The sequence below is a fragment of the Elgaria multicarinata genome, chromosome 22, assembly GCF_023053635.1.
Source record: "Elgaria multicarinata webbii isolate HBS135686 ecotype San Diego chromosome 22, rElgMul1.1.pri, whole genome shotgun sequence".
NCBI lineage: Eukaryota > Metazoa > Chordata > Lepidosauria > Squamata > Anguidae > Elgaria > Elgaria multicarinata.
The window spans coordinates 479023-498474 of NC_086192.1; the positions used below are offsets into that span (position 1 = coordinate 479023).

A 19452-nucleotide genomic window follows, 5' to 3' on the forward strand; every position below is an offset into this window, starting at 1 on the left:
ATGTTTGGCATTTGGAGCTTCTGCAGAGAGGCAGCATGAAAGTTTCCCCTGTAAAGAGATTGCCAAAACGTGTACAATTCAATGGAGGAAGCAGCGGGCAGATTTTTATTTTTGACCATGTGCTACAGATGGAAGTCATCCGTTCACGGAGACACAAAACCCGCAGGAGATTTGGGACGATAAATCCACTTTCTTGCGTGGCCAGCCACCTGTTTAACAACCTGAGGCAAGGGCATTCAAAACGACATTTCGGTCCTCCATGCATCAAGAGCATAAAAGGGCTCAACGTAGCCCTTGAGAAATCCATCTAAGGTCATGGCTAGCAGGGCTTCTTCCAAGCCCTGCTAGCCATGGCTGGCTGGAATCCGTTCTCCGTGGTGCCCACGTCTTCTCCACATGGACAGCTGACTCTGCCACCCGCAGGACACATTCTGCAAAATTTAAAGAGGCCTCCTTTGCATCGGTTTATGTCAGGAGAATGTCCTGGCACATCCAGCATCTCCATCTGAGCCTGCTTCTAAGCGCTGGGGATCACATCCACACGCCCCCTAATAGCTCCTGTGCAGGCCGTGGCTTCAGGCGGGCACTTGACAGGATCCAGCCAATGCAGGCAAGGCGGGCCTTCAGCCTCCCCATGGGGGCTGCAGACTCCCCTGTCCAAGCCATATCGAGGAAGCCCGGGGTGAGTCAGCATGAGCTGGAGCTTTTTCTAGTAGCCAGGCGGGAAGCTTCTCCGAGAACCCTTAGCTCTGTACGGTCCGTCCAAACCGGGCTCTGTTGCCAATCCAAGCAGCAGGACCTGATTCAGGCAAGGGGTGAGGTTAAACTTGGGGGGCTAGACCCACGGGACAGTGGCCGCTCTTCCTCCTCCGGACATGTATCTTGCGGGTTAACGATCTCCCAGGCTCCAGAGTTGCCACCTGGTGAGCTGCTTTTGCTGTTTCTGCGATACCACAGGCCAAAACTAGAGAGAGATAGAGATAGAAATGGGGGTAATCACTTGTGTCAGAGGACAAGAACTTCCCCACAGAACATTTGCATGCAGAACAATTGCTCTGAAAGGCTTTTAATAGTCTTGTATTGCTGTCACAAATTATATTTTCAGCTTGCTGCTTTTAGCTTACATTGTGTGTGTTACTTGTGACAGCAATACAAGGAATACATGGGGCAGAGGCTGTGCCGCCAATAATGCGGCCAGGTTGCCCTGGGAGGTTTGGGCAAAAGGCGGGATACAAATAATAATAATAATAATAATAATAATAATAATAATAATAATAATAATAATAATAATAATAATAATAATAATAATAGGGCAGCAGCCATGGCCCATTGCCAGCCGGCAGAGAGGGGCCTGCACTTTCCCACAATGCAGAGACCCCCCCTTGACATAGAGAACCCCACCCTAAAGCGCTGCACTGCTTCTTCTGCCCCAAGGCAGGGAACCCCCCTCCCTTTCTGCATAACACAGCAACACCAGCCTGTTTAAGAGGACCTCCTTTGCTCCAGGGAGTCTCTAAGAACTGCAACAGGGGGCTCAAAACCCCATCCCTGGCCCCAGCTCCAAACGCCACTTCCCAGGTCTCCTCGTGGGAAGCCACTCCTGCAGAAGGAGCTATAAAACGCTTGAGTTTACAGCGGAGGAAAGAGGCCACCTTTAGAGCCACAGGCCTCTGGGTCCTCCTTGGCTCAGGCTGGTTAAACTGGAGGCTGGCTGCCAATCAAGCTGGTCCCTTTCTGGCTGCACAGGAAGCTCTGCCTCCCTCCTCCTCCTCCCTCTGCTGGCTTGGACCGGCTGGGTCCCGTTCCCGGTGCATGAACACACATTGCCTTTCTGAAAGGGGTGGGTTTATTCCCCCAAAGGCAGGCTGCCCTGCTCTCTGGCTCCAGGCACAGCAGCCAGCCCTCAGCACAACAGGCACCACAGACTCACAAGCTCTTGATTCGGGACTCGGGCAGGCAGCCGTCCACGCTGTCAGGGTCCCCTGTCAGCCACATCTCCTCCTCCTCCTCCTCCTCCTCCTCCTCCTCACTGGAACAAAGAAACAAGTGTCAGAAGCTGCCAGAGCAGATCAGCACCTGCGAGCAAAATGGGGTGGGTGGGGAGGAGGTTGAGCTGCCGGTGTGTGTGGACTCCATCTTGGCACGTGTGGACTCTGGCGTTGCAGCAGCAGAGTAAAACAAAAAATGTTTTCCAGTCCTTAGATTTTGCTTCAGTGTAAGGTTAGCTGCATTTGCACTCCATTTGTCTTGTGATTTTGCATGAGCGCCTGTGTTTCCACACCTTTCTCGGAGCCCTTCAATTGCTTCCCCCGCTCCAACTTATATAGGTTTACCATTTTCTTCTCTAGTTCATGGAGAATAGCGCATCAGGGCTTCTTTCAGAATGTAAAATTCTGTTTGGTGATGGAAGAGGAAAGAGGCCGGTCACTGAAGGGCCCAGGTTGTGCTGGGAAGGAGCCAGAGGTGGGATCCTGCCCCATTCTTGGCCTGAGCACCAAATGAAGCCTCCTTCACAAGAACAGTCTAACTGAACCTGTGCCCTCCGGATGTGTCAGGAGCTGCCCGTGAGTATTCAGAAGGGGCATAGAGAATTGTCTTGCGGGGTGGGGATGCTTCTGATCACGTGCAGAGTCGGGCCACTTCCTTTCCCTACTTGAAGGAGCGTGAATTTTACTTCCCCATCGTCCCACCCTCAAACGATCACAGTTCTGTTTGTGTTCTCAGCAGCAGCAGGCAGGCAGGCAGGGCTGGGGACATGAGGGTATGTGTGTGTGTCATGCGTAACGCTTGCCCCAGTCCAGATCTGGGAGGGCATGTAGAAAAGTAGCAGCTACAAAAAACCCTCCACTTTCTTTAAAAAAACAACACAACCCACAACAAGTTGGTGAGCATCTGGGGGTGGGGAGAGGTTCGTTAGTGGGTGATTTTGTAAGAATTCCTTGTAATGTTGCGTCTAAGAGACAGCTACAAATCAGAGGGTCCCAATTCAAATCTTACCTCTGTGATGGACTCAGTAAGAGCAACCTACCCACCTAACCCCACTCCAGTGCTGCGGCTGGGCTTTCTCCCAACACTGCCTCCTCCTGGGTCGGACACACACACACACACACACACACACACACACACTATTCTCAGGCCGCAAATGCTCCCACTTGACACCAACCAAGTCCCAAAGTCACTGCTGGGCGCAGAGACCTCCGGAGCCCCAGAGCCTCTGCAGACCCCCCACCCCCAATCCTGCTGGGAGCTGCTCAGGTCCCAGCTGTGATTTCCAGGCGGGCCAAAGACACCCAAGGGCCCCACCGGTCTCCTCACCTGCTCTCCGCCTCCTCCGCCGTCCCCAGCATCTTGGCCCGGATCTTCTTGCGTTGCTTCTTTATGGTGGATTTCACCGCATCAAGAAGGATTCTGGGGATCCGCTCATTGTTAAGCAGTTCCCTGGGGGGTGGCATGGAGGGGGGGAGAGAACAGCAGAATCTCGGGGGAGCACTGGAGGGAAGGAAGCCCCACCACCACCACCACAATATCTTGTGTGGCCACTCACCAGTCATCAGTCTAGGCCAGGGCTGGCCTGCCAACCTCCATTTTCATAGAATTCATAGAATAGCAGAGCTGGAAGGGGCCTACAAGGCCATCGAGTCCAACCCTCTGCTCAATGCAGGAATCTACCCTAAAGCATGCCTGACAGATGGTTGTCCAGCTGCCTCTTGAATGCCTCTAGTGTGGGAGAGTCCACAACCTCCCTAGGTAACTGATTCCATTGTCGTACTGCTCTGGCAGTCAGGAAGTTTTTCCTGATGTCCAGCTGGAATCTAGCTTCCTTTAACTTGAGCCCGTTATTCTGTGTCCTGCACTCTGGGAGGATCGAGAAGAGATCCTGGCCCTCCTCTGTGTGACAACCTTTTAAGGATTTGAAGAGTGCTATCATGTCTCCCCTCTTCTCCAGGCTCAACATGCCCAGTTCTTTCAGTCTCTCTTCATAGGGCTTTGTTTCTAGACCTCTGATCATCCTGGTTGCCCTCCTCTGAACACGCTCCAGCTTGTCTGCGTCCTTCTTGAATTGTGGAGCCCAGAACTGGACGCAATACTCTAGATGAGGCCTAACCAGGGCCAAATAGAGAGGAACAAGTACCTCACGTGATTTGGAAGCTATACTTCTATTAATGCAGCCCAAAATAGCATTTCCTTTTCTTGCAGCCATATCGCACTGTTGGCTCATATTCAGCTTGCGATCTACAACAATTCCAAGCTCCTTCTCGTTTGTAGTATTGCTGAGCCAAGTATCGCCATCTTGTAACTGTGCCTTTGGTTTCTATTTCCTAAATGTAGAACTTGGCATTTATCCCTATTAAATTTCATCCTGTTGTTTTCAGCCCAGCATTCCAGCCTATCAAGATCACCAGAGTATTAGCTATCCCACCCAATTTTGTGTCATCTGCAAATTTGATAAGTGTTCCCTGCACCTCCTCGTCCAAATCATTAATAAAAATGTTGAAGAGCACTGGGCCCAGGACTGAGCCCTGCAGTACCCCACTCATTGCCTCTCCCCAGTTTGAGAAGACTCCGTTGATAAGTACTCTTTGAGTCCAATTCTGTAGCCAACTGTGAATCCACCTAATAGTTGTTCCATCTAGCCCACTTTTAGCTAGTTAGTTAATCAGAATATCATGGGGCACTTTGTCAAAAGCTTTGCTGAAGTCAAGATATATGACGTCCACAGCATTCCCACAGTCCACAAGGGAGGTTACCCGATCAAAAAATGAGATCAAATTAGTCTGATAGGATTTGTTCCTGACAAATCCATGTTGGCTTCTAGTAATCACTGCATTGGTTTCAAGGTGTTTACAGATTGACTTCTTTATAATCTGCTCCATAATTTCCCCAGGGATGGATGTCAGACTGACTGGTCTGTAGTTCCCAGGTTCCTCCTTTTTGCCCTTTTTGAAGATAGGGACAAAGTTAGCCCTCCTCCAGTCATCCGGCACCTCAAACATCTTCCATGATTTTGCAAAGATAATAGACAAAGGTTCTGAGAGTTCTTCCGCTAGCTCCTTCATTACTCTAGGATGCAGTTCATTGGGCCCTGGAGATTTGAACTCATTCAAGGAAATTAGGTGTTCTTTGACCATTTGTTTATCAATCTCAAACTGCAATCCTGCCCCCTCAACTTCTGCTTCACTTTTTCCAAGGGGGTCATAGGGCTTTTGGGAGAAGACTGAGGCAATGTAAGAATTGAGCACTTCAGCCTTTTCTTTGTCATCTGTTATCAATTTGCCATCCTCGTTAAGCAGTTGAACCACCATTTCTTTCCTCTGTCTTTTACTACTCACATATCTGAAGAAAGCCTTTTTATTGCTTTTAGCATCCCTCACTAATCTCAGCTCATTCTGAGCTTTAGCCTTCCTGACGTCATTTCGGCACTTCTGTGCCACTCTTCTTTTGTAGCCTGGCCTTCCTTCCACTTCCTATATGTATCCCTTTTTGTTTTCAGGTCATCTCTAAGCTTTTTGTGGAGCCACATTGGTTTCTTCTGTTGTCTTCTATCTTTTCTCCTTGTTGGAATTGTTTGTAACTGTGCCTTTAAAATTTCCTTTTTAAATACTCCCACCCATCCTGCACTCCTTTTCTCATTAGGCTCACTTGCCACGGGACCTTACTTATCATAGTTCTGAGTTTATTAAAATCAGCTTTCCTAAAATCCGGAGTACGTGTATGGCTACACGCAACTTCTGTCTCCTTCATAATCAAGAATTCAAGTATGACGTGGTCACTTTCCCCCAGAGTTCCCGTAACTGCCACTTTATCCACTAAGTCATCCCTATTTTGGAGAAGCTCTGGATGCATGGGGGTGGGTGGGTTTGGCATTCCAGGGGCCAAAAATGCCGGCCTGTTTTAGCTTAAAACTCCTCCTACCAGTGACTAAGCCGGGTCCTGGTTATCAGACCCACAAGGAACCTGCGTCGCTTGGAGAAGCTGCCCAGCCTCAGCCCCAATATTTGGGAGGCCTGCTGATCACAGCTGAGGTGACCCATAGGGCGGCTGGCTCCCACCCCCCTCCACTGGGACTGACCGCTGGTAATAGGCCAGCTCCTCCTGCACCAAGAAGAGGTTGGTCTTCAGCTCGTTGCGCTCTTGCAGGACCTGCTGCAGCTCTTCCCGGGAGAAGGAGCTCCTTCCGGGCATCCTTTGGCTCAATGTGGGGGCAGCTGCCGCTGCTGCACCCTCCTGGGGAAAGGTGGGGAAAGACGAGATCTCAGGGCGGCTCTCCTATCCTGCCACTCCAAAGGCCCACACAGCCCCCAACTCCGGAGAACTCTCTAGACCGATGCGCGAGACAGGCAGAAGTTGGATCTGTGCCGGGGGAGGCCTGGTGCAGCATTCTGCAGAGTTCCTGATGGAGCACCCATCTCCCCCAGAGGGCTCATATATGCCACTGGGCCTGGCATATTTCAGGCAGGCCATGGTTGCCCACAAGGGCTAAAAACTCCTTGGCAGTTAATCAGAAAGAGAAAAGGCTTTCAGGATGCCAAGATTTGGGCAGGACAAGTAGGAGAGCTGGGGATGCCCCCCAGTCCAACCGGCCCCCGCAGGGAAGGGAGGCAAAGGACCTCACCCCCAGCCCAGCCCCTGGCCCGCCTCTCTTACCGCGACGCCCGCCTCAGAGGGCTCTGTCGCCCCCCCGGCCCTGCTCAGCCTCTCTGCCTCCTGACGGGCCTCCAGCACCAAGTTCTCCAGGTCTTCCTTCTTCTGCAGGGCGCTCCTGAGCTGCACCTGGGCAACGGCCAGCTTGCGACGGAGTTCTTCGTTCATGGACATGAAGCGGCTGAGCTGCTCCTGCAGCTGAGGAGCCAGACGCACAGCACCATGCTCAGCCGGGCAAGGCCAGGGAAGGGGCCCACACCTCTAGGGCACCCTGCCTCCTCTGCCCACCCTCCCAGCCCAGAGCCAGAGGGAGCCTCACCGCCTCCATGTCCCGGGACTTGCTGAGGATGTCGTGGGCCTGCGCACGGATCTCGTCCCGCTGCTTGTCCACCACTTCCTTGAGTCGCAGCATCAGCTCCCTCTCCTTGCACACGGTGCTGTCTGGATGCCACCAGGGAAGAGAGTGACTGAGTGAGCGTCCTTGAAGGGCAAGCTCCACCCCACGGCCTCCATGCCAACCCCCAGCAATGCATTAAAGCTTCAACGTTTAGTCGATCTTTCCGTTTGCTTAATATGTTATGGATTAAAGATGTGCTCCGAATCAAGCACTTCAAGTTTATTCATGAAAAAGTTTATGCAGTTCTCATTATCCGATTAAATGGACCTCATGATCCAACAACCAGGATTTCTTCAAAAAAGCAATGGCACTGGAGCATGTGATTTCAGTTTCTGGGAGTTTCAGTTTAATTGGTTCAGGGTTTAGCTCCGTTTCATTTCTGTTTATGGTTTTTAATTTGTGTTAGGTTTTTCCTTGGGTGGGGAGGTGGAGGGGGGGAACTCAACGGCAAAACCAAAATGTTTTATAATGTTGCAAGGCTGGAAGTGCAGAAAAGAGAGGATTAGTGGAACCGGATGTACTGCTGGCCTTAAAAGACCTGGAAAAGTTGCCAAGGCCTTTTCCTCTGCTCAGAAGATTGGCCGATTGCTTCAAATAGCCAGGGAGATACCTGAGAAGGGTCTGCCTCTCCCCAGCCCACCCCAGCCCAAGATGATGTGATCTGGGTGCCTGTGTAGAAGGAGAACAAGATGGCAGTTTGAGACTGAGGAAGACTCTGAGACAGCTGAATTGTTTTAAGCTGCCCACCCACCCGCCCTGGTTCAGCCTTTAGAACATTAAATAAATGCGGAGAGCTCTTTCCAAAGAGAAACACATCTGGGCAAGCACCTGTGGAACGTCCTATAAGGAAGGGGTTAAGTCATACATGGAATTGCTGTTTTTAAAAAGAAATGTAAAATGTCCTGTCATTGATTTTAGGAAGAGAGAGATAATCGCCAGCTGCCCGTGGGCGTTGGGCACCTCCTGGCTCCGCTTTGTCCAGGCCGAGTGTCCTTGAGAAATTAACATCCAAGAGAAGTGTGAAATACCCCACCGGGGTGTGTGTGTGTGTGTGTGTGTGTGTGTGTGTGAACCGGAGGGGGGGGGGAGAAAGAGTAGTTTAGTTACTATAAAGGGATACAAAATGCTGGGCCTTTTGTTCTGAGCTGGTGGATGTCTTGGCTGGGTAACGTATGTTAGTGAAACTATGTATTAGTTTGCTGGTGTAGGGGTTCAATGTATCTTTATGTATCAAGTTTTTAGTATGCTAATCCTGTATTGCCTTGCCTTTTTCCTGATTAATAAATCGGGCCTAAACCTCTAATTGGAGAGCTGTGTGCGTTATTCCGGGGATCTGTGCAAAATCCAGTGGAAGGCCAACTTGGCCGGGTTCTGTTTCCTTCACATGGTGGGCAGCGCTGGGATTCGACACAGATCTGGAGGAATAAAACGCTGGCAAGAGAAGGAGAGCAGGAGATAGAAATTGAACCCTAAACTAGCAAAGATTGAACCAGCCAGGATGTATCAGGATGAAGGGGTGGTATCCCCAGGTGAAGAGGAGTTTTCTCAGAGTCAAGGAGCGGAAGCTCCAGGAGTAGAAATAGTGGGGGGAAACCCTCAGGAAGGAGCAATGGGGGAGTCCAGTTCGTCCACCTTAGGGTGGGGAATGCAGGGGATACCCGGCTTCGAGGGTGGAACCCGGAGACGGTCTGCGGCGCGGCTGTGGAGACCAGAGGAGGAGGTGGAAAGAGCATGGTTCGAGAGTGAGCCCAGGATGTCTCTGCCGACGGTGTTGCTGGCGGGGGACACTCCAGGAGGGCTAGGTCCACGACGAGCAACGATGCCTCGGGAGGCAGGAGGGCCGGGTGAGGACGGCTGGAGGTTGCAGGGCCCACGGCCGCGAGGAGCTCCACCACCCCTGCCCCCTCGCCAGCCGGGTGAAGCTGGCGGAAACGGCCCAGGAACAGGGGATGGAGGAGAAACCGAGGAGCAGAGAGTCCGCCGAATGTATATGGACTGTATGGAGATGATGGCTCGACATCTGCAGCTGATGGAAAGAGGGGGAAACCCCGGGCCACGAATCCACAGGCGGGCGTTTCCAGTGTTCCAGGAGGGGGACGATGTGGGAACGTTCCTGGCCCTTTTCGAGGACATGTGTGACGAAATGGGGGTGCCGGTGGCCCAGAGAATGAGTCTGTTGCGGCCTCAAGTTACGGGGACGCTGCGAGAAATGATAGCCACCATCCCGCGGGAGCTGCGCCATAACTATCAGTACTTTAAAAACTTGGCGAAGGAACAGTTTGCCCTGACTGCCGAGCATTGTCGGCAAAAGTTCCGCCGTTTGTCCAAGAACCCAAAAGAGACTTTTGCAGCGTTCGCCACCCGGATGATGACGGCTATGGAGGCTTGGATGGATGCGGAAGGAGTGCGAGATCTGAAGGGGGCAAAAAACTTGGTGGCCAAGGAGCAGCTGTACCGGCAATTTCCAGAAAAGTTTGACGCGTGGGTGGGGGAGAAGAACCCCGGGACCGTGATGGAGGCCGCAAAGATGGCAGACCGGCTGCAGGCTTTCGAGCAGAAGGGAGCTGGAGGAGTACCAAAGACTCCGGAGAGGCGCCCCGGGGGAACAACACTAGAGAAGAAACCTGCGTGGCCAGGGAAGGAGCGGCGAGAGAAGAGCGGAGCGACTCCCGTGGGAGCCCCGGCGAGTGGAGGGTGCTTCTATTGCAAGGAGCCCGGGCACATGAAGAGAGAGTGCCCTAAGTTGGCAGCCAAGTCGCCAGCTGAGGGGGCCAAACCGCTGCGGTGGTTCGGATGGCGGCGGCTCCTGCAGCACCACCTTCTCCGGTGTCTAACTGGAGCGACGACAGTGGGGGTGAGACGGCTGACCTGGAGTGGGAGTACATGCGAGCCGAGTCGGCAGGAGTGGCCCAGGCGTCTGTGGAACCGGGGAGCCCCGGCCCGGCGAATGGGGTCCCCATGCGGCTGGTGACTCCGGCTCAGCTTCAATGGAGGCGACGGAAGTTTTGTGAGTGCATGGTGGTCAATGGGAGGATGGTTCGGGCTCAGAGGGATACCGGAGCGGATCTTAGCTCGGCCCACGTGGGATTGCTCAAACCCGGACAGAGTCTGGCGGGTCGAACCGTAAAGGTGACCCCCTACGGAGCACCTCCTTTTGAGGCCCCGCTGGCTCGAGTGAAGATTGAATATCACGTCTGGAAGGGGGAGCTAATTATCCTCACGCATACGGAAGGACCAGCCTTCCTTCTGGGCAACGACTTATGCTTTAAAGTTACCCAGTTAGGGGTGACTATCCGGGGAAGGCGGCCCGGCAGGAGAACGATCCCCGGGAGAAGGGGGATGATTTGACTCCAGGAGAAAGAGGGTTAGAAAGTAGGGAGGGGGAAGAGGAAGCTGCCCCGGAGTTCTTGAAGGAGGTGCAACAGGATCCCTCATTACAAGCGTGCCGTGAGGTGGCGGAGAACCCGGCTAAGGGAAGAGGGAAGGTGGGAAGGGCGGCGTTCGTATGGGAACGGGGAAGACTTTACCGCCGGTTCTCGCCTAAAGGAGGAGGAGGGGTGGAATGAAACAGTTGGTGGTGCCTAAGTCGGAAAGGGGAAAGGTGTTGGAATTCGCCCATGAATGGTTGTGGGGAGGACACTTGGGGATACGCCGCATGTTGGAAAGGGTAAGCCGAGATTTTTACTGGCCAGGGGTAGCCCAAGAGGTGAAGGATTTTTGTAACTCCTGCGAAACCTGTCAGCGGGTCGGGTTTCCCCGGGATCACCCCAAAGCCCCGCTGCATCCCTCCCTGATTACGGAAGTGCCCTTTGAAAAAATGGGAGTAGACATTTTGGGCCCCTTTAGTCCGGCAACTCGAGGGGGGAAGAAATATATTCTGACGCTCGTGGATTACACCACCCGGTATGTGGAGGTGGTGCCGCTTTCAGTCATTTCAGCCCCCCAAGTGGCTAAGGCCATGATGTCTATTTTTACGAGGATAGGGGTCCCCAAAACGTTGGTGCACGATCAGGGAGGGAACTTTATGTCATCCCTATTAAAGGAATTGTGGCGGTTGGCGGGGGTGCAGCAGTGCATAATGGCAGCGTATCACCATGAAGGGAATGGGCTGGTGGAACATTTTAACCAGACTTTGGGGGAAATGTTGAAGGCTTACGCAACCAAACATACGGCTGACTGGGATCAGGCCCTACCCTACCTTCTCTTTGCTGCCCGGGATGCGAAAATTGATAGCTTGGGGTTCTCAGCGAATGAGTTGGTTTTTTGAAGGGAGTTACGGGGCCCCTTAAAGCTGTTGCGGGAGGGGTGGGAAGGAAATGACCACCCTGCCCCGGTGTCGGTGACAGAGTATATGCAGAAATTACAGAACTTGCTAAGGGAAGTTGGAGAGGCCGCGCAGGAAAATTTGGAGCAGGCGCAGCAGACTCAGAAGAGGTGGTATGACAGGCAGGCTAGGCAATGGGTGTTTCAGGTGGGGGAGAAGGTTTTAGTGTTGAAGCCTATCAAGCCGGAGAAATTGGCAGTAAAATGGGAAGGACCCTTGGTGGTAGAGAAAAAGCTGAATGAAGTCAATTATTTGTTGCGGGACCTGGAGGGTCAGCGGCGGGCGAAAGTGTTCCATGTGAACATGATGAAGCCGTTCCGGGAGCGAGGAGTGCAGGTTAACCGGGGGGGGGGGGGAGGAGGCTGGACTGGATGTGTTAGCAAGCTACCGTAAAAGTGAGGGGCTGGAGGAGATTCAGGTCCCCGAGGAACTGAGTGAGTGGCAGAAAAAACAGCTGAGAGGATGTTTGCGGGAATTTAAGGAGTTCTCAGGACTGCCAGGGCAGACGTCGCTTGCTACCCATTCAGTTAACACCGGGAACCATCCTCCTATTCAATCCCCTCCTCACTGGTTAAACGGGAAGCAACTGGAGGTGGTGAATAAGGAAGTTGAGGAAATGCTGGCCATGGGCGTAATTAAAAAAAGCCAGAGCCCATGGTCTTCCCCTCTCGTGCTCGTGGCTAAAAAGAACGGATCCATACGTTTTTGCGTGGACTTTAGAAAGTTGAATAGCGTGACCACGGTGGAAGCTTACCCGATGCCGCGCACGGATGACTTGATTGAGACACTAGGGAAGGCGAAGTTTATTTCTACCTTAGATCTAACCAAGGGATATTGGCAGGTGCCATTGGATAGGGATGCAGCTGAGAAGTCAGCCTTTTCTACCCCTCGGGGGCATTACCAGTTCACAGTTCTGCCCTTCAGGCTTTCGTCAGCCCCGGGTTACTTTCAAAAACTTATGGACCGGGTTCTGGACGGTCTGGGGGCTTTTTCGTGTGTTTACTTGGATGATGTGGCCATGTTTAGTGACACGTGGGAACAGCACTTAGAACATTTAAGGCAGGTATTGGGGCGGCTGCGGGAAGCTGGCTTGACCGTGAAAGCTTCCAAGTGCCAGTTCGGGAGAGGGGAAGTGACCTACTTGGGTCATAAAGTGGGGCAGGGAGCGTTGAAGCCTATGGAGGCCAAGGTAGAGGCTATCCGACAATGGCCCGTACCCCAAACCAAGAGGCAAGTTCAGTCTTTTCTCGGATTGGCCGGCTATTACCGAAGGTTTGTCCCTAACTTTAGCCAGCTGGCCGCTCCCCTAACGGAGCTGTGCTGGAAAAGGCAGCTGGTTCGGGTGCGCTGGATGGAGGGGTGTCAGAGGGCCTTTGATGGGCTGAAGGATCGACTTAGGCAAGCCCCGGTGCTGCAGGCCCCTGACTTTGATTGCCCCTTCATAGTGCAGACCGATGCTTCTGAGGCAGGGCTGGGGGCAGTCTTGTTGCAGGAAGGTGAGGGGGGGCTGCCGCAGCCCGTAGCCTTTGTTAGTAAGAAACTGTTACCTCGGGAAAGAGCGTTGGCCACAATTGAAAAGGAATGTTTGGCTATAGTGTGGGCTGTGAGCAAGTTGAGACCCTATTTGTGGGGGAGGCCCTTTCAGCTTCAAACGGACCACTCGCCTCTCTGCTGGTTAGCGAGAGTAAAAAACACCAACCAAAAGCTGCTACGCTGGAGTCTGGCTCTCCAAGACTTTGATTTTACCATTTCCTATATTAAAGGCAAAGAGAATGTGGTGGCGGATGGATTGTCTCGAAGCTTCAGCCGAGGGGAAGAGGGGGTGCTGGGAGGGAATCAGACTGGGGGCCCACTAGGGCGCAAGACGAAAGGGGGGGTAAAAACCAAGTAATTTTAGTGGAGATGGCCTTTTCTAGAAAGGCCATCTTAATGGGGAAGGTGTAAGGAAGGGGTTAAGTCATACATGGAATTGCTGTTTTTAAAAAGAAATGTAAAATGTCCTGTCGTTGATTTTAGGAAGAGAGAGATAATCGCCAGCTGCCTGTGGGCGTTGGGCAACTCCTGGCTCCGCTTTGTCCAGGCCGAGTGTCCTTGAGAAATTAACATCTAAGAGAAGTGTGAAATACCTCACCGGGGGGGGGGGGGGGGGAACCGGAGGGTGGGGGGAGAAAGAGTAGTTTAGTTACTATAAAGGGATACAAAATGCTGGGCCTTTTGTTCTGAGCTGGCGGATGTCTTGGCTGGGTAACGTATGTTAGTGAAACTATGTATTAGTTTGCTGGTGTTGGGGTTCAATGTATCTTTATGTATCAAGTTTTTAGTATGCTAATCCTGTATTGCCTTGCCTTTTTCCTGATTAATAAATCGGGCCTAAACCTCTAATTGGAGAGCTGTGTGCATTATTCCGGGGATCTGTGCAAAATCCAGTGGAAGGCCAACTTGGCCGGGTTCTGTTTCCTTCACATGTCCCACCGCTCAAAGACGCAAGGTGAGGATGGAAAGGGAAAGTGTGGGATATAGCCTGCTCTGAAAAATTAACCTACCACCGCAGAGTCTCGTCGGGTCAACTTAGCTATGACCCATTCAATGAAATATGGTCTCCTTTTCTCAATTACATCAATGGTACAGATGTGGCATCCAACTCTGGTTTAACAGATCTTCCTCTGACCACAGTAAATTGAAGGAAACAAGCTCGGTTCGGCAACTACAGAAATCGTGTTTGTGTATTTATTAGAAACGCTGTCTGACTTGTAAGTTTTTATATATATTTTTAACTTTTTTAAAAACTGCTTTGTTAAATGGAGTTTAATAAATAAAATTAAAAAAACAAAAAAACAAACAAAAAAAAAAGACGCAAGGTGAGTGTATCAATCAGGTATTTTAAAAACAACCACAACAAAAAATCTTGTGGTTTATGCCAAAAATAAAGAAATGTGTCCGTCTTTAAGGAGGCACAAGCCTCTTTGTTGATTTTGCTGCAAGAGGCAAACACGGAGAGGCCTGGGGCAAGTATTTCTAGCAACACTTCCTCCCTGCTCAGGCAGAGCCCAAGGACATCTCCGTGCCATTCGCGACACACAGCTCACGCATGCAAGGCCTTTTCATGGGCTAGCTGGCCAACGCCCAGAGGCGTCGCGAAGGAGAAAGTGCTGCTGCCTCTGAGCTAGAAACACCACCCTCAGGGCAGTTCAGCGCCAGTTTTGCTTTCAGTTTAAGGCCTCAAGGACTTGCAAGCTCAGGGCAGGAAGGAAAGTAGCGCTCAGCCTCTCCTCTCCTTTCGAGGGGGGGAGTGTCGGGGGTCCGTCAGAAGCCATCCCAGCAGGCCTTTAGGAACGCCCTGAAAACTTTCTTATTTAATCTGCCCGTCCCCTGATGATACTTTCCTGGACTGTTCTGGCTAGTAGCTGCAAATGTGCTGCAGGCCACTACCATGTTGTTGCTGTTTTACTGTCTTATTGCTGTATTGGTCTATTTTATTGCTATAAACCACCTTGGAAAGGCTCCTGCCCTGAAATATGGTCTAGAAGTAATTTAAATAGACAACAAGCCGTCTAAAACCATGGCACAAGACAGAGCAGCTGTGTCACTCGCCAGCAATAGCTGCCCACAACCCTGGGGCAGCCACGTTCCACAAAACCCCAGTTACCTAATCAGCCAGAAAGGCGCCCGAGTGCCTGCAGCCCTCTGCTGGGGCCTCTGGATTATTTGACCTGGCCCATCTTGCTGAGAAAGGCCCTTTCAATCCAGCTCCTCAGCCCCAATTCTTTCTCCAGCTGGGCAAGCCAGACTTATGGAAGGAAGGGACAAAGCCAAAAAGAAACACAAGCCAAGCCAGAGAGTCTTGGAACTTTCCTGGGGCGGAAGGAGCAGCAGGCAGGCAGGCATGAGCCAAATCACTCCGCCTGGAGTGCCTTCACATCCTGACGAGGCAGGCGAGTGCCCACCCCAACCTGGAGATGCTGCAGGGCCTGGCAACGCCACGCAAGCCCCTCACTGGGCAGCCCAGCACAGACCCTCTCCGACCTCTCACCTTCCTGGGCCTGGCTGCTGGCCAGCCGGGCCACCAGCTCCCGATTCTCCTCTTCCAGCTGGGCCAGACAGCTCCGAAGGCGGCATTCTTGCTCCTGGACCTCAGCGAGTTGCTGCTCCAGGACCTGCAAGGAGGAGAAGAAAGAGGAGGGGATCAAACTGGGCGGGCACAAGGACCAGGCCGTGATGGTGGGGTGAGAGAAATAACTCTGGGAGGGGAGCTACAAATTCCGGGGGAAACGAGGTGGCCGGTGGGAAGAAGGAGGCAGCTTTGCCCTGCCCCCACCCCACCCCACCCCACCCCACCCCACCAGAGCAGCTGGGGCCCCTGGGGCAGCTGTAGAGGTAAAGAGAATGAGAGAAAGTTTGTAGCCCTCCCGGCTCTGAATAAAGGGCTGCTTTAAACAGAAACAGGGGCAGCTGCGCGCGCAGAGTTCCCGGCGCGCTTCTGAGCGCGTGCAGAGCGCGCGCGCTCTGGCCCTACGCTCTCTCGCACGTGCCTGATTAGCGCCTCGCGCCGGGGGCGGACCCGGCTCCCCGCCGGAGGCCGAGGCCGCCTCGGGCCGCTCCGTCCCGCCTCGGTCTCCTCTGGCCGCGGCGAGCGCTTCCAGCAATTCCAGGAGGCGCACCACCTGCGCCACCAGCCCGGCCACGGCGCCCGGCCCGAAGAGGCCCGAGAGCCGCTGCAGCTCCGAGCCCAACGTCCCCGCCAGGCGGTACACGGCCGCCGCCGCCGCCGCCGCTTCCATGAAGCCGCCTCGACGTGCGCGAAGGGAGCCGCCGCGCGCCCAGCTCGGCTCGCCCGAGCGCCTGGCAGCGCAGGCCGAGCAGGAGCAGGAGCAGGAGCCGAGGGCGCCCCGCCTCCCGCCGGCTCCTGCTCCTCCTCCTGGGCTCCGTGCCGACAGGGCGCCTGCGAGGCTGCAGCGGGCCGAGGGGCCCTTTGGACCGCGCCCCCGCGCAGAGGCCGCCGCCGCCGTCGCCGCCGCCTCCCAAGGCAGCGCCCTGCGCCTCGGGGCCCTCTTCGCGCTGAGCGGAGGCCTCGGCCCCGAGCGGCGAGGGGGGGCACGCGGGAGACCCGCCCCCCTCGGCCATGACGCCCCCGGCCGGCGGGGACCCCGGGCCGGGCCCTCACCCTGGCCGACCTCGCGGGGCTGCTGTGAGGATACCGTGGCGAGGAGGGGCGTGCAAGCCGCCTTGGGCACCTTGGAGGAAACGGCGCTGAATAACTGTCACAAGCCAGCGCCAAAGGGCCCGCGCCGCCGCGTCTCCCCCGGGGGACCTTGGACTCTCCGGGCCCTGCGCAGCCCAGGCGCTCGACCACGAAGAGGGGCAGCGAGCGAGCGGGCGGGCGGCGGCTGCACGAGGCCTCGAGAGAACGCTGCGCGCCTCCCTCGCTTTCCCCGGCAGAGGCGGCTCTGCGTTTCCTGGTGAAAGGCGCCCGCTTTCTGGCGTTCCGGCTTCTTCTTTTTAAAAAACGTTTGACAGATTCTGTTGTATAAAACCACCTGGGGCCTCTTTGCACCGAAAGGCGAGAGATAAAGGCAGCGTAAAACAAGAAAACCAATAAAATTGAATTAAGAGGGAGCAAAGATTCCCGGTTCCCCCCCCCCCCCGCAGGGAAATGCAATTAGGGGGCCCCTCTGGGCCAGCCATCAGGTTGGGGCCACGTAACCGATTGTGAAGAAACTGAGGTAAAAGCTTTAAGTGTTGTGTTTTATTTCAGCCCCTAAGGGTCCGGAGGGAGTAAAAGCAGGGTGGATAAAAATCAGTTTTTTAATTTTTTAAAAAAATAATCGGATTTTTAAAAATTTAAATTGGATTGTTTTGATTTAAATCGGATTGTTTTGATTTAAATTGATTTTTTTAATAAAATGCTTTTTGAGGAAAAATCTATCTAAAGATAGTTTTCTATTTAAGATACATTATAGTCCAAAGGTTATTCATAAGGATTAGTTTTTAATTATGTAGCATGAGGCTGTTTAAATTTTTTGGTAAATGAATTCCTTAATCCATTCACAATGTCATGCTCTTCCAGAGGTTTCTGTAAGACTATTTTTCTCCTTTCAATAAAGTACAGCAGAAAAGTTGTCCAAATATGAATGATTAACCTATTAAACTGGAGATAGTTCACCTCACAATAATTTCATAATTATCTATGATAATATAACCAAATCAGTATTTTTTTTGATATAACTGTAAAACTAATCTGAAAAGTTGCTATTCTAAAAATGAAACCATCTGGTTGTAAATATTAAGATTATACCAGCAAGAACGAGTCTTTGGTAACTCTAGTTGTGTAAAATATAGCAAGGAAGAGTGCACTTTTTGTGTGTGTGGGGGGGGAGTCACATGATTAAACTGAGTTTCTGAGAAGTGATTTAAATCAAATCCACCCTGAGTAACAATGACAGAAAAATGCCTGGTGGTCTTTACTGTCTTTTACCCTGGGGAGCATTATTTTAGATGGGGGGCGGTTGCTGGCAAGTGGGCCCTTACTGGAAAGGAAGCCAGCCGGGTTCTCTCTATTTATAGGGGAAGGGGGGATGGAAATTGGGACCATCTGACTGGGGAATAGCTGAACATTCTAAAGATGCCCATTGGCCGGAGGTTGACCAGAGAAAGGGTGGCGGCATGTTGGCCACCTTGAAGCTGATTGGCTAGAGGGTTTGGAGGGGAGTGAATATAAGCAGCTGTGGAGGAGGAGGAGAAGAAGGGTTTTCATGAGAGTCTGGGGAGCCAAGAGAAGACATCAGCCAGAAGTGTTGGGAACATGGGAGGCAGAAGCTGAAGGAGGGTGGCAAGAAGACTCAAGGAAAAGTCATCAGAGAAAAGAGCTGAGGAGCAGCTGGTGCTGGTGGAGGCTGAGTCCCCTTGGACCACACTGAACATTTCAGAAGCCTGAACTGACACCTTGTTCTGGTCTGGAGGTTGAGCTGCTGTCAGACCAAATGGAAGACTTCAAACAAAATATGGGGAACAGCACTGAAGGTGGAGCCTGAGCTGCTTACTAGACCAGACTGAAGACTTCCAGGGAAGCCTGAGGATCCAGGTGGAAGCCCAACCAAAAAGAAGACTTTCAAGCCCTTCATGTAAGGCCTGGGCACTCAGTGGGGTGGAGCGTGATATGGAAACTGGCTCAAGGATGGTTGTGGGTTGGAACTGGGGCTCTTATGAACTCCAACCAGAAAGAAGACTGCCTTTCAAGCCCTTCATGTTAGGCCTCAGAGCTCAGTGGGGTGGAGCTTGATTAGGGGCCCTGGCTCAAGGCTGGTTGGTGGCAAGAACTGGGGCTCCCAGCAACTGATTTGGTAGAAAATGTAACTGTGTAGAAACCCTGTTTTGAAAGTAACTGTGAAGGACTGTACCTTTAATTTTGCTAGGTGGTAGGATCTGTGGTCTATTGTTCAAACTGGCTGTGCCAGGCTTTGGTGGCTGCCAGCCAAGGCCAGCCCTGTCTAGAGCCAGCCCAACTCCCACCGGCACCTGGAGATTATCAGGGCGGTGGACAAACTAACAGGATTCAGCTGTGGGAAAAAGAAGTGGCTTGGCCCCCCTGGGAGGGGGGGTGGGCTATAGCCCAAAAAGGGCACTGGTTGGTCTATCTAAGTCATGGGACAGGGGGTCCCAAAAAGAGATTAAAAGCTCTAAGAAGAAGATCATCTTCCTCGAAGGTCAGGTCCATGGCAGCCATGGAGGCTGCCCGGAGTCAGAAGGTTTTTTATGTTTTAAGGTGTGTCGGTATTCTGGAGAAGGCCTGCTGACTTTCGGCTGGGTATGGGGGGGGGGTTGTATGAATGCTTCTTGGGGTAATGGCTTAGAGCTTTCCCTCACTTTCTTTCCTCACTCCTCCTTTTCCACATTCCCCCTTCCTATTTTAAAAGGGGCTGGTTTACGACCAAGGCCTTACATGTTAGTTTTAGTGATTGCAATAAAGTTGCTTTGGTCCCTAAATGTGTGTCTGTGGTTTATTCCCGTGAACATCTGGCTCGTCCAGGTTGTGGACAAGGCAAGGAGGTGGGTTACTTGGGAGTTCAGGACGTTTGGTCCAGGAGCCTACCTT

General features: G+C 52.7%; 1 protein-coding gene across 1 annotated transcript; it reads right to left on the reverse strand.

Annotated features, from left to right (window-relative positions):
• Positions 1 to 295: 295 nt before the first annotated feature.
• On the reverse strand, positions 296 to 16141 carry RILP (Rab interacting lysosomal protein). The gene is made up of 8 exons (XM_063146768.1): positions 15893 to 16141; positions 15394 to 15601; positions 6962 to 7083; positions 6646 to 6840; positions 6071 to 6225; positions 3316 to 3438; positions 1931 to 2029; positions 296 to 964 (listed from the first exon to the last, which is right to left on the reverse strand). The coding sequence occupies exons 1-8, from the start codon at positions 16139 to 16141 to the stop codon at positions 805 to 807; spliced, it is 1311 nt and encodes a 436-aa protein (XP_063002838.1). The 3' UTR covers positions 296 to 804.
• Between the last annotated feature and the right edge of the window lie 3311 nt (positions 16142 to 19452).

What these genes read in the sequence shown, in the direction of transcription:
- RILP (XM_063146768.1), bottom strand. Translation starts at nt 16,141, where the DNA reads ATGGAAGCGGCGGCGGCGGCGGCGGCCGTGTACCGCCTGGCGGGGACG. An exon ending in CAGCAGCCAGGCCCAGGAAG is followed by an intron (nt 7,084 to 15,393) that starts GTGAGAGGTCGG and finishes GGTGGCATCCAG; the next exon opens with ACAGCACCGTGTGCAAGGAG. An exon ending in GAGTCCCGAATCAAGAGCTT is followed by an intron (nt 965 to 1,930) that starts GTGAGTCTGTGG and finishes ATCTCTCTCTAG; the next exon opens with TTTTGGCCTGTGGTATCGCA.